Raw genomic sequence first — 14896 nt, forward strand, 5'->3', positions numbered from 1 at the left:
TCCCCCCCAAGTTACCTTTGGGGACTTCTAGAGACCCACGTGAAAGGGTCTTAAAACCAAAGCCAACACCTGTCCCTGGAGCACACCCTCCCTCCCCAGGCCTCCTCCTCACCTGGCGATGCTGCGCAGGGGCCGCTGGTGGCTTGCAGGGGGCTTTTCTGACCTCATACTACTGTCCCCTCTGTGCAATGTGGACGGTCCCAGAGAGAAGATGGGCAGAGTGGAGTATGGCTTGGAGGGCAGTCGCATCTGTCACCCCAAATAAAACTGAGTGTGAGTGGCACTGCGAGGAGGCGGGCAGCAAGCCGCCTCAGCTCCGACGTCACCCAGTGAAGCTTACCTTTTTGCAGCACTGTGAGCACACGGGCCTGTGTACAAAACCAGAAATATCAGTTGATGTGAGAAAGGACACACCACAGAGCTAGAGAAGCCTGTGGCCGCATGCTGTGAATCTCTGCAGCTAACTACAAACACCCTCTGGCCCAGCTAACTGAACCCAACAAACTGATACAGTGGGGATTGCCAAGATGGCACCTGTAAAACTAAACTCCTACTTGTCTTTCATAAAAGGATCAACTGATATCTATTTGGAATTTTTTAATTAGTCTCCCCAAGTCACGAGGCAACCATACCTGTTTGGTTTTTATTTTTTGTTTTCCTGTTCCACATGACATAGTATTAGAATCCTCTTGCTTATGTAAGAGAAATAATGAGCAAACGTTTTCCCAGTTCAGTACCAAATCACTGTCTAGCCCACTCTCTGTGGGGAAATGGGTATTTCTACCTGGAAGAGGGCACAAGGGAACAGGGCAGGAGGGCTTCTCCTAATATCCCTGGGTTCAAGAATGCAGAAACAAGGGAGGTGACTGGTATTTCTTTCATGACTGCTAATCTTATCCTTCCATCAATTACAGGTACCTTACCTCTTACAGAACTGGCAGGTATAAGACCAAGTGAAGAAGGAAAACCTTCGGGTTCGGCAACAGAAGCAGAGCTAAAAAACACAGAGTTGGGAAGAGAAAAGAAACAGAGCCAAAAGCTGCCGGCTGCCCACAGTGGGTGCACTTCAGGCTGGACAGGAGGGGCCCAAACAGCCTGCAGGCCTGCTCTGCCCTTCATGGCCCTGCCTCCAGGCTGAGGCAGCCCAGCATGCAGCACCTCACCCTGGCAGACACAGGCTGAAGGAGGGTCCTGAAACCCCTCCCCCCACACACACTTCTCAGACATATTTTCTGTACAGAACCTTTTGAAGTCTAGTGACTACTACAGTCATGAAGGTGGGCCACCATCTTAATGGTGGTCTTTAAACCTCCAGATTTTGACTTTCTGCAGGAGAGGCAGAGCAGGGCCATCACAGGAGCACAGATCTTGCCTCCTGAACCGCCTACTGCCCTCCACACCCTGAGCCGTGCAGCCAGCAGACAAGCCTGCCAGGCTAGGAGCCACGCCTGGGATGCCTTCTCCTACCCTCCAGCCGGGCGCCTGCAAGCAGCTCTACCTTTCCTTTCTTCAGGGCGGTGTAGATGTCCTTGTACTGCTGGTACTTCTCCAGCTCAGCCTTCACCAGCACCTGGCGGATATGCATCACCTCCTCCACAGTCAGAGCGAGGCATTCCACTGGGTAGCAGAATTCCTCCTGAAATTCAAGACGCCAAGTGAGCAAGAGCTTCCCACCGCCTGTCCTGGAACTGCAACATTCCCCTTCAGATCAGACACCTGGTTAGTAGCATCAGAGAGGAAAGAAGGAGGTTTCCCATGATCACTGGGACAGAACTGGCTCCCTCTGGGGACCACATCGGTTCCAAGTGCACTGAGACACAGATGACTGACATGGAACTCCCTGAAGCCCTGGAGCCACGGGAAGTTCCATGAATTAAAGCCCCTCACATTTATTCAGGTGTTTTGACTTAAGTGACCATCCCGTCCAGCGGAGCTGTGTTTCTAGACTTGAAATCTTCAAATAAATTTTGTTCTTCTAGGCCAATTTTATGTCAATTTTCTCCTATAATTAATGTTTTGGGGGCACTTTATACTAACAGATAAAACAGCAAATCTGCAACATTGGTCCTGTTTTTATAACTGGTTTGTGGTACCCAGAATAGCCAAAAGACGGTGGTTAGTACTTTATAGTGACAAGCATTATTTAGTGATCAGTTACATCAGCACATTTGAAAACTATTCTCCTGGACAGGAGACTGGGAGCAGTCGACCTCCGCAAGGCCGCCTCTCCAGGCTGCCCACAGGCCTCCGGGTTTTGGTCATTATTTTCCAACAACCGCTGAATGCGCAGTCAGCACTGGGAAGACGTGGAGAAACTCAGAAGGCTTTCATAATGAGTATTTATGCCGCTGTCTCCTGCTAAGGGCTTCCCTGAACCAGCAGCGAAGATGCTGATGTAACCGATCCCTCCACTCTCCATCCCTGCTCTTGATTGACGATCTGAGAGAAAGACAGAACGGTCTGGTGCACGAGGCCCTACCGGGCTTCAAGGGGCCATTGTGGTGCAGTGACACTGAAACTGAATGTCCTCGAGCCAGCACATCAGGATTCACTCCCACACACGCCAGCACCGCTCACAGGCACTCTGCAACCCAGCCAGCCAAGCGAGGGCAGTGCCAGAACGCGGTCAGTTTACAGAGCCCTGACGTTTGGTTCTGCCTTTCAATCAGAGGAGAACAAAACTCATCTAGGTTGCAAACTGGACCAACATTAGCATTTACTAAAAAAAGTACTTTGAAACACTACTGCTTCTTACTAAACTCCATACAAAACCATCTCTATTCAGGCAAACTTAAGGAAGAATAAATCTGCTTAAAAATGTTTTGAAAAAAGCCTGTGACTGAATTTTTAAGACAAGGAGCTTGTTAGTAGTTGGAGGACATGGTTTGTTCAAAAAAGTCACATCATTTGCTCAAGGATGCCCAAAATACTTATCAGGAAAAAAAAAAATCACAGTTTTCTTTCTCTGGGAGCGGCTTACGGAGATGATAGATAAAGTGGATGTGTTCACTATCCACTGCGGTTCGCTCTGCACTGAGAAGAGAGAGTGGGGCCAAGGGGGACAGTGAACCCCTTTGAAGGTCAGCGCTGAAACTGTACCAAACAAGCAGAGCTGGCTCGACAGCTGGTGGTGGCTTTTCTCAGCTTCAGCATGTTTCGGAAGTTCTCCACATTCCTATTCACAGTGGTGAGCATGAGCAGGGGACGTCTGCTCTGGCTGAGTCTGTGATAAACTTTCTCAGTGGCAGCAAAATACAAGTAGCCAGGTAGTCACTCCTAAATCTGTCACTAGCACAGCCCAGGCGCCCGTCATCACTGCATGCCGGAAGACAGCCCCCAGCGCCGGTTCCATGAGCTGTACCAGCAGCACACCTGGGCTGCTGAACGTTTCGGGCGGGTGGACGGCGACTCTTATTTGTGGGGTCCTATTACCACACACCATACACTCGACAGCCTGTGCTGCCCTCTCTTTGGTCAGAAGTCATAAAAGGGCTTCATCAAGCTTTGAACCATCTGCAAATCCGGAGCTTCGTAAGAATCAAAGACTTGTGTTTCTTTGTTTTCTTGTTTTTTAAAATCTTGAGCAGACTACCCTTTGGTAAAATGATATCAGGTAAAATGCTAATGTTTTAACTCTAGAGTCTTCCCAAGGACAACAACACTCTAATGCAACATGAAATAAAATGATAAATAGCTACCGGAAGTCTTTTCCCAATTGAGAAAAACATTCATTTGACATTCCCAACATCAAATTAAACTCTACGGATCTTGCTGCGCAGCTACTGCTCCAAAATGTGAAGAGCAGGGTTTAAGGGTGAGAGAGAGCTGCCCTCGGGGATACTGCTTTGTCACTCCTGCAGGGGGCACTCCGCTCACCCGATAGCTAAGATGTGGGCCTGTGCATGAGGGCTGGGGCCAGCACCCCTGTCCCCTGCTTCTCTGCACTTAAACGTGACTCCCAAATTTAGGAAAGGAGGGTAGTCCTGAGAGGCCAATAGCGACCACAATCTGCTACATGGACAGACACGCCTCAGAATGTAACCTGTGTGCGTGTCAGGAAGACCAGTGAACTTTTATTGACTATTCTTTCCTATTTTACCGAGCAGAGTTAGGCAGTAGAGATCAGAGTGTAAAACTCTGGTTACTGATCCACAAAGAAATGCAAAGAGATGTTTTATATAATGTTCTTGATTAGCAAAAACTTCACACGTAAGTCATAGATACCTGAAAACTATATAAAATTAGTACCTATTCTCAAGTTTTTAAAATATCAAAGGAAGGCAACTTTAAATAAATACAAATAGCAACTCTGAAGTTTAGTTACACTAATCTTTTTTAGAATTCCACCGTAAAGGTCGGGGTGACTCCTCTCGCCTCCTAAAGCACTACCTGGTTTTTGGGCAGAGTCTCTCTGTTGGGATGTTGGTGGTCAAGTGCGGATGGGCAGGAGTGACCGGTACTGAAGGCCAGCCTGGACCCAACCACTCTGTGCCCAAGTCAGATCTAAAACAGGAGGAGAGGTCTTGTGGAAAGTAAGAGAGAGGAATGTGTGTGGCTCATTCACATCTGGGCTCTCCTCTCTCTTCCAAGATGAGTATTAAGAAAAAGGGGAAGGAAGCAGCTGCTGGGTCATCCCCAGGAGAGCCTTGAGGAGCCTGGACCTGGGGGTTCAGTGGCACCTGCCCCACCAGGGGGCAGAAGAGGCTTCCCTGCGGTCCTTAGGTCCAAAGGCTCAAAATATCAGTAAAATATATTATTCTGCAGGAAAAAATCTCCAAAAAATGCAATGAAATGCAGATTTAAAACATTTTAAATAACCACATCAATACAGAAAAGTAAGCCTCTCTACAGCCACGCAGCACCCGTCCATCACAGTGCACTTTGACAGGTGCTGGCCTCCGGGCAGCGCCCAGTCCACCACAATGCAGTTGATGACCAGCACTGGCCAGGAGGTGCCGGAAGAGGCTGCACCCACCTCCAGGGGTGGCGCTGGAGTGCTGCCTGGGTGGGAGGCTGCTCTGCCAGCCAGCCAGCTAAGGGCTGGAGCAAACTCTGGCTGGGGAGCAGGCCTAGGGAAATGGGGGCCGGACCTCCGCCCTCAGCCTCAGCACGGGAGATGGGAGGCTACCCCACCCGCCGGCCGGTGACTGGCTCCAGGAGGAAATCTCCCACGGGGCTCTCTGAGGTGATGCTGCATTTTGAGTTTGTTGTCCTTTTCACTGTTCCCCTCTCGAGAGAGACCCTGGCACGACCTGCGCAGCCTACACGAGATCGGAATCAACGACCTGAAGCAAAGTGCCCGGGCTGTTAATTCTTGCAGAGGGCAGGAGCTGAGGCACCGCGTCAGACAGAAGTTCCCAGCCCGGCAGAAAGAGGCCAACCTTTGCGGAGGTCCACCTGCTGGTAAAAGCTCTGGCGCACAGAAAACACATAGCCCCTGCGACCCCAAACACGGCCGCTTCCAGAGGATGAGAGCTGAGCAGGGAAGCGGTGTGTATGGCAGAGAAAAGTGGTCGGAAAGGCGTCCGGGGCCACACACTGGTCATCCTAGGAACCTGAACAACAGAGGGAGAAGAACATGGCAGGGGAAGAAAAGCAGAAGAGGACGCCGAACCTAAAAAACAGCAATTAAGATCATGAAAGAAAACCAGACCAAAACAAGAAGCACGTGAGGAGGGGGTGAGGGGCCAGCTGAGGCCCCTGCTCAGTCAGCCCAGGAACCAACCCAGAGGCCAGGCAGAGGGACCTCAGCAGGGGCGCAGCCCCCACAGCACCGCCGAACTGAGAGTTTTCCTAACGTGCTGGTCCTGCGACACGAGTCTCCCTGGGCTTGCCAGGACCGGCCGCTGCTTCCCGTGCCAAGAACACACTGGGGGGACAGCACAGCAGCCACCGCCCAGAAGGTCCTGAAAGACGCTCTCCTTTCACCTGGATGGACAACCACCCGGGCACCGGACCAAATGATGGAAAAAAATGTCATATAAACGTCCTATGGAAGGGGCAGAAGACACAATAAAATAAAAACAATCAATACCAAAGCATTCCTGCCACTTCTGGTCGAGGGGTCACAAACACAAAATTATTCCTTGTTTTCTAAAATGCAGGCACAAATTTAACCTAATGACCACACTTCATAAAACAGTCCCCATTGTGCTAGAGGGCATTGCTACAAAAGTGTGATTTTGTGGATTTCCCAAGATAAGCGGCTAGTGGAAAGTTTTTGTGTGGAACTGAATTTCCTCTGCGGTAGCTGGTGGCCCACGGTGGGGCGGGGGGCACCCCAGGCTGCAGCGCCCTCCCTGTCCCCCTCTGTGCCAGCAGAGCTGCTCTCCTGCTGCCTGTCCCTGGACCTTCTCAGGGCCTGCAAATGCGGTCTGTCTGGCTCTCCTTCCTCCCCACAGGGGAACTGCTCACAGCAGCACCAAGCCCATGGGAGCCCTTTGTATTAGGTGGAACCACTCTGAAGTTGATCTGGAGTTCCTTTAGTTTGAGTCTAACCTCAGTGAGGATGCTATATGACCACGAAGACCAGGTATGGGTGAGTGACAGACTGGCTTCCAGGGAAAGCTGGGAAAAGAGCGAATCTCCTAATTATTAGACCTGCCAAACGTCAGGGAGAGGTCCTGCTTACATAATTAAGTTGTAACAATAAATGCATATTTTGGTAAAGCAACAACGTTTGCGTTAGTGTAAGTCTGGGTTTTATTTTATTTATTTTTTGGTACCAGGGTTGAACGCAGGGACCACTGAGGCACATTCCCATTCCATCTTTTTTTTTTTTTTTTTAAATTTTGAGACAGGGTCTTGCTAAGTTGCTGAGGGTGGCCTTGAACTTGCCATTCTCCTGCCTCAGCCTCAAAGCCACTGGGATTACACCCCTGCACTTGGCAAAAGTCTGGATTTAAAGTCTGAATTGCCTGGTCAGAGTTCTGTTTCTCTGTTGAGAAGCCACTGCAAGGCTACATTTGATCCCAAAGCGTTTCAGTGACTCTTTACAGGCTAGGGGAGCCCCAGGAGGAACAGCCATAAGATCATTCATACTTTCATTGCATTATTTGAAAATAGAGAAGCCTGATCCAATGTCAGTGCTCTCAGCTCTGTTCAAACTCCCTGTGTTCACAATGACCACACTGTCCCCAACCCAGATGGACATCTATTGCTGCTTCATTGCAAACTCTGACCTCCATCCCAGCCTTAAGGATAGTCTGGTGAATTTTATTCATAAGAATTTGGAAAAACATTAGATATTAGGTTGTGGGTAAAAAAATGGAAGCCTTACATGCCACCACAAGTGTAACTAAAAAGAATTAATTTTCCTTTCAGGAACTTATTTACTATCCCCATGTCCTGAGAAACGAGTATCCACTATGCAGACCAGGTAATCAGGCAGACACAGTGGCACACTCCTGCAATCCCAGCTACTTGGGGGTCAGAGGCAGGAGAATCTCAAGTTCAAGGTCAGCATGGGCAACATAATAAAATAAAAATAAGAAGGCCCAGGGATATAGCTCAGAGGTGGAGCAACCTGGGTTCGATCCCCAGTAACACAACCAAAACCAACCACCGAACCTGGAATGCTCTGGAAAATAGCAAAAACTGTTAAGCAGTCCAAAGAGCAGCCTTGGCCCAATAACAGAAAACACAGTAGAAAGTAGTGTGCAATGGACCGACGGGTCAAAATTCTCTTCTCGACACTTCTGCTCCAACACAATCCTCTCCTGTGGTCAGAGTTTGCTATGAATTTTTAGATTATTTCTTAACAGTGTTAAATGAATCAATATTCTTAATTACGTGGAGTTCACTTTAGCCTTCAGAAAGTTTTTCTCCTTATCATTCTGAGAGGAGCCGGGGTCTTCCCAGTGCTTACCAGGGAGCGGGAGCTCTGCCGGGACGGGGGCAGGAACTGCCTCACATTGGTGGGGGTCTCCTTCTCGATGGAGTGCCGACGCTGCGGCGGCTGCCGCCTCTCTGGCTGGGGTGTTGATGATATGGGCAAGAACTTCGGAGGCTCTGAAGATTGAACCGCAAAAATGAAGTCTTACAAATGAGAATCTGAGTTTGACTTTTCCAACAGAAAGCCCTTTGTCATTTGTGACAAGACCACATTCCAAGATGAAGCTTGGATTTCACTGGAGAGAGAGTTTAAGACCGGGATGGCCAAGCTAAAGGGAAACCCTGAGGGAACGTCACAGCAGAGTCGGCAAGGTAGACTGGTGGCAGCAGTAGAAAGGAAAAGGAGAAACATCCCGTTCTCAACGCTCATTAAAGTTCACACACAAATATGGTATAGGCACCATCTCGGATGAAATTTTACAACTCAAGTCTCAGGCATTATTTTTAAAACATGCAAAAATATGTATTCTGTATAGCCAAAAAAGCTCCCAAATCACACCAAACCAAAATTCTCAAGTGTATCCTCTTTTTTTTTTTTTTTTTTTTTTTACTTTCTCCCTTATAAAGATAAAATAAGAAAAACTTTCTTTCTATATGTTCATTCAGATATTTTGTTCTTAGGTTTAAATCCTACTCAAATCGTAAACAAAAGACCAGGCTTAATGCTAGCACTGTGCCCTGTCCTTTCCGCCTCGAGGTGTTTCGGGGGCGTGCCTGAAGGAGAGCTTCTCGGTCTAGGTCAGGAGTGCCTGGTGGGGCGGGACTGGCTCCTGCAGGGTACTTACTCTTCCTCACGCACACGGCCTCCAGCGCTGGGTCCTCGAGGAAGGAGGGAGACGCGCTGCTGCTGCTGGATGACTTGTGCAGAACTTCCTCCTGAGGAAGGGAGAGGTGTCCCGACATCAGTGCTCCCAGGCTACCGAGTGACAAGTCACTACCCAGCGGGTCTTTTACATGAGGTGCCAAATTATAACTCAAAGGTCCAAAGCAAGTGGAGACGATCCAGAAGGGTCTGAGGCTGGACGGCTCTGGGTTTGTGTCCTGGATCTGTCCCACTGGAGTGATGGGACACAGGGCAGTGTCTCAGGGCTATCGCCTGTGAGAGGGCATGGTACCTCTCCTGCGCAGTGGAATCCGCTCATTGGTGCATGCTTAGGACCACACCTGTCACTGAGGGGTGACGAGGAAACATTTGTCGAATGCATGGATGGAAGTAAACATTTACAGAAATGTCTTAAGTCTAGAAAAATGTCTACAGTGCACCAAGTAAAATCCAAATTCCTGATACCAGTGAGAAGGGACCCTGATTTGGCTTTAGTGCAAACCAAAATAAGGTACAGTATTTATTTATGAAATATTTTCTCTCCACTTTGTGACAGAAAATATGTATTAAGTAGGAAGCAACTAAATTCCACTATAACCTGTGGAATACTGCTAAATAGTTTTAGAGAAGTAAGAATATTAGGTAAATCTACTCATCCATGACTTTGTGAGATAGTGAGAATTCCCTTGAACCTTCTCAGCTAAGGTGACTTAGAATTAATTAGCTAGACACCAAAAAGGGGCCTCCCCTGAAACTTCATGTTGAAATCATCAGTTTCAACTGGTTACAGGGTAAAGAATCTGGTCCAAGCAGAGGAGAAGAAAAGGCCACAAGGGGAGGCAGTGGGCACCAACAGGGTTAGCAGTGGTGGCCCCATTCTTGGGACGTGCCAGGAAGAGCAGCCAAGCAGTACAGGCCACGGCCCTGTCCATGCGTGCAACAGCCCAGGGCATCTCAAACACACAGCCAGCGAGCAGCAAGAATGACCTCCAGCTTATAGAGGTCAGAAGGGAACAGAAGCCAAGAGCACATTTGAGAAAAAGAGAAAAGGAGTGAGGGGTAGCACCTCCCTGCCAAGGGCCTGCACAGCACTACCTGATGGAGACCCTGGAAACTCCCCTGGCTCCACTCACTCCCGCCCGCCTGCCTCAGGAGCTATTTTTTGTGGTAGTGGGAATTGAACCAAGCTACATCCCAAGCCCTATTGTTGTTTGTTTGTTTGTTTGTAAATCTTGATTTGGGGTATTGCTGAATTGCTGAGCTGGCCTCGAACCTGCAAGCCTCCAGCCTCAGCTTCTGAAGCAGCTGGGATGACAGACCTGCACCACCATGCCTGGCACTTCACAAGGATTTTGAAGTCCAATTTTACACGCTGTTACCTCTGTTAGTGTCAAGAGAAAAATGGACTACATTTCTTTATTTGCAGGTGGAACCTAATTGTAAAACCAAACTTTGTCTACTGAAGATATTACCATCCTTATTTCTTTAAGAAAACTCAGGGAAAGGAGAAAAAAAAAAAAGCTCCCTAAATAAATCTGTCAGAATGAAGTCTTTCTTAAGCAAACGCCTCCCACTTTGGCCTGGCCCCTCCTACATTGTCCTGTATTGAAGGAGAAGAGCTGTGGAGGGGGACTCTGCTGGGGGGTGGGGCTCCTTTTCTTTTCTTCCCACATTTTTTATTGGTGCATTACTGTTGCACATGATGCTGGGATTTGTTGTTACATGCACCAGTGAGCAGGCTGGAGGAATTCCCTTCACCCCCTCATGCAGATCAGAGAACAAATCAAAGTAAGCATTACTCCTGAATTCTGCTTTTCAAAGTAACACTGAAAATGTGCAGATATGGTTATAGGGATATAAATATTTCAGTTTAGGTAAGTTTAAAGGTAACATTCTGATTTTTTCCTAATAATGGTGTATATTTTCTTTCACTCTTGTAGAGGGTAAGAATGAGAAAGAAACACGTTCAGAGCAGGATCTGTGCTACTCAGAGGCTGTATTCTCTATTTAAAATGCATTCACTCAAGATTAAAGAGCAACACAGAAACCTACATGATGTACTGACTTTTAAGTCCTTTGGCAAAAAGGAAATAACCAAGGTTTGGGGATAGAATCTGATGTCCCCTTCATGGACATATAGTGAATTAAAATGTTATAGCTCTTAACCTCTTGCAGTACAGGATGGAACCCAGGACCTTGGGTATGCTAGGAAGTGCCATACCACTGAGCTACACCCCGGGCCTCCTAAAGGATTGTTTTCCATTTAAATGGTTCCCCAGAAGTTGCTGATGGTCCTCTGCTCCCCCACATGCCCTTGGTGGGAAGCTGCACCCAGTCTTCTGACTGCTCACAACTAACCTTCTCCAGGATAAGCTCCCGTTGCAGGGGCCACCACACCCAGGGCCCAGGGGACTTTGAGGCTAGACTTCTCGAGCAGGAGATGTGCATGTGGACCTGTGCACACCCCTGCTTGTGGTTGCCCTCGAGCCTGTTCCTGTTGAGTAACCAAACTTGCTGCCTGTCTGAGGGGCTCTGATCAGCCTCTGGCATCTCTAGAAACACCCGTGTCCTCTGCCTGGCCTCCTTTCCTGAACTGGCTTCAGTTGTCTGACCCCAGGAACCTGGCCGATGCTCAGGTCTCTAGTTTAGAACAGCGCAGGCGCTCTGCTCCCAGGCTGGCACCAGTGCTGCCCTGAGTCTCTGACTCACATCGCAGGAGTGGAAATCTTCCTTTTCCTGGAAAAGGCCAGAGCATCTTTGCTTAGCTTTCTCTCTGGAGAACAATCAAAACTTTGGAAGAGTTTTCAACATAGGCTAGCAGCGGTCATCAGAGCTAAACCAGGGACCCCACAGCTCCATTTCTAGGAACCGACGCAAGGCCTGGCAGGGAGGTAGGAGTAAACAGGTTCACTAGACAGAGTGTGACTGTTGTGACTCAGTCGCTACCTTCACCAGGGGCTGTGTTCTCACGGGAGAGTAACAATGCTGAAAAAAATTTCTTAGACCTCTTCCAGTTAAAAAACATTGTTTTTGTTTTAAATTTAGGCATTCTCACACACTTGCTAGTTGGAATACTAGCAAGTTCATGGGATACATGGACTTTGGAGTTAAACTGGTTTCAAATCCCACTCTGAACTTAGACAAGCATTCTGTTTGTTGTTTTTTTTTTTTTTTTTTTTTTTAAAGCAAAACATGGGACTGGGGAGATAGCTCAGTTGATAGAGTGCTTGCCTCACAAGCAGAAGGTCCTGGGTTCAATCTCCAGTACTACTAAAAAATAATAATAATAAAAAAAAAACAAAACATGAAATATGTACATGCTATGAAGAGGAACCACATATCACTTCCTTTTTTGCAGAATCAGGGACTGAAGCCAGGGGTGCTCCACCACAGGGCTACACCCCAGGCCTTTTTGTTTTGACACAGAGTCTCGCTAAGTTGAGCAGGGTGAACTTCAATTGCGATCCTCCTGTCTCAGCCTTCCGGTCCCTGGGATTACAAGGAAGTGCCACCATTTTTAAAATAAGGATTAGGTTACTTTCTAAGGTCTTCTGAAGATGAGTTAATTGATACCTAAAGTCTAGCTCAGAGTTAGCTCAGTAGAAAGTGGCCATTAGAGGGGAAGGGGAGGTGCTGGGGATTAAAACTGGCCACACTATGTTATGTACATGTACAAATATATCACAATGAGTCCCACTATTTGGGGGGCAGGGTAGGGGAGTACTGGGGATTGAACTCAGGGGCACAAAACCACTAAGCCCTTTTTTGTATTCTATTTAGAGACTGGGTATCACTGAGTTACTTAAGGCCTAACTAAGTCACTGAGGCTGGCTTTGAACTTGCGATCCTCCTGCCTCAGACTCCGGAGCTACTGGGATTGATTCCCACTATTATGTATAATTATAATGTACCAATCTAGAAAGGTTAATAAAAAAGAAATATGACCTCTTAAAACTGAAAAAAAAGTTGATATAATTTCCTTTAAGGAAACTGACAATATATAAGCTATAAAAATGTACATCCTTTTATCTTCTAAATGTAGTTCTAGAAATATTCTGAAATAATCCAAAAATGTAACATAAGAATGTTTACTATAGTATTGTTTCTTGTAATGGCAGTAAATTGGTGCCAATCTAAAAGTTCTAAAATGGGGGACTGGGCAAATAAATATGGTAAATTGCTAATGATGGCACACCATATGGATATCAGAACACCATCATGTTTAAAAAGGACACTTAATCAGATGGTAAAATGCTTATGATATTTTGGTAAGCAAAAGACAGAGGTTAGTTCTAGCTCTGGCAGAATGGCAGGTTAGACAAGCTACTTCCAAGCCCTAAGAGGTGTGAGGCTTCTGGCCACCACCAATGGACAAGTTCAACAGTAGAAATTCCCAAGGCCCCACCAATGGCTCAGCACTCGCTGGCCAGCATTGGAGGCAGAACCAGGAAGCCATGTCTGATAGCTTTGGAGCCAAAGACACCAACCCCAACTTGAGCTAGTGCTTACTGTGACTGTAATTTGAATGGGCAAAGCTACTGGGTAAGTCTGAGAAAAACACTGGCTTGCACTTCTGCAAATGGATTTCTTAATGGAAAAGAAAAAATTTGATTTTCCTTGATTAAATCACAAACTTTGGACTTAAAGAAAATGGAAAAGCAAGTCAGTGTCTCACAGTTCTTAAAGTGATTAAGAGGACCATTTTCTTTTTGCATAAAACAGTGGAGTTCATCACTGATGATACAAATACTTAATATTCTTTTAATAAGAGCATTTGATCTATAATAATGTAGTAGCTGATTAAAAGGAAATTCAGGACAAAATAAGGATTACCTAAACAGTAAACTGCTCTCTGTGAGCATATAGACACAAGTTAACCTCAAAATCAGCAATGAGGAAACTGCTGGTGGTCGATGTCATCAACTGAAAAGTTCTCTCCAGGTGATATCCTGAGAGGGAGAAAATGTCTCTCAAAAGAACATAAAGTATTCAGGCAGAAGGACGTAAGTGAGGTGTCCTGATGGCCTTAAGAGAGCAAGACAACAGCTCTCTACTGGGGTTGGCCGAGAAGGGGCATTTACATTCAGGTCCTGCATTGGGATAGACAAGGTGCTCAGCTGCTTCTCCTCCAGCCATCTCCGGGACTGCAGGACATGGGGTGGCAAACAGACCCATGGGGGGCAGGGGGCAGAAGTTCAGTGTTGGTCATGCTCTGTCACTTCTGGTGCACTTAGAAGTGAAGATGAACTTCATGGTGCCCCACGAGGCCCTCAGCGAGGCTAGGAAGATGGGCGGCAAAAGTGGGAAAGGTTATGACCTCCACCTCCATTTCTAATCAATGGACACAGTACTTCTGAGTAACTCTGCTATAAGGAAAAGTTTTGGTGCTTAAAGAAAGGTCTGGAAGCCTCTCCTTAAATCAGGAGGGAAGGAAGAAAATGGGGAAGAAGGTTATTAAGAGAAAGGAAACAAGAAACCAAGATCAGCCCTTCTCTGAGACATCCCTTTTCTTGGCCTCTGCAGCCCTAAGTCCTGTCCTGGCCTTTGTTCCTGGTGCCACCTTGGCCAGGAATTCACTAGGTAAGTCAGCAGAGCCACCGCATGCCAGAGGTACAGCAGAGGCTGAACAGTCTCCTGTCCTGGAGCACGGTCAGCACGAGCATGCCGTGGCATATCTGCACTGCAGAAGAGAAGGTCTGTCTACCACATTCATCTACCTCTAACACCCACGTCCCATCACCTGCCTGAGGCTGCTCCAGCCTTCTACCCTCTGAGGTCACCAGACTCCTGTGCATTTGGTCACACAGCCTACAGTGCTCGCAGACACTGTGCTTAGAAAGGCTGAAAGGATTCCTGGCTGCAAGTTTTCATTTCCTATTTAAATGACAAACACCTGGAAGGCAAAGGCTATGGTGTTTCTGCCTCCACCTTCATACTTACTGAAGTCAGTCAATAAATATTTGAGCAGAAAAAAGTGGGAAAAACAAGTTGGTGAAAAGGCCAAATAGAAGAAGAGGTAAAGAATATGCTAAGAAGCAGAAAACAAAACAAAACAAAATACTCAAGAATGCAGACAAAGGCAATCTGTGATGTGGCATGAGACACACCTTGTCTTCATATTTGTGGCCATTTTCACATGAGAGCAAATATGAATACAGGTCAATCTTGGTTTAGGAATGC

At 47.2% G+C, this 14896-nt stretch overlaps 1 protein-coding gene across 4 annotated transcripts in view; it reads right to left on the reverse strand.

Moving 5' to 3' along the window:
• SPIRE1 (spire type actin nucleation factor 1) overlaps positions 1-14896 on the reverse strand; it is a 145916-nt gene that overhangs the window by 4553 nt on the left and 126467 nt on the right. For 2 of the 4 annotated variants that reach the window (XM_079108850.1, XM_079108851.1), the window contains 7 exons: positions 8679-8769; positions 7868-8010; positions 5382-5555; positions 1499-1636; positions 924-994; positions 341-368; positions 113-249 (listed from right to left, as the gene is read on the reverse strand). In XM_079108850.1, the coding sequence (XP_078964976.1) occupies positions 113-249; positions 341-368; positions 924-994; positions 1499-1636; positions 5382-5555; positions 7868-8010; positions 8679-8769 (782 nt within the window). The remainder of the gene's footprint in view (positions 1-112; positions 250-340; positions 369-923; positions 995-1498; positions 1637-5381; positions 5556-7867; positions 8011-8678; positions 8770-14896) is intronic. The other 2 variants (XM_079108852.1, XM_079108853.1) reach the window with 1 other exon arrangement.

This window comes from Sciurus vulgaris (assembly GCF_902686455.1).
Source record: "Sciurus vulgaris genome assembly, chromosome: 13".
Lineage (NCBI taxonomy): Eukaryota > Metazoa > Chordata > Mammalia > Rodentia > Sciuridae > Sciurus > Sciurus vulgaris.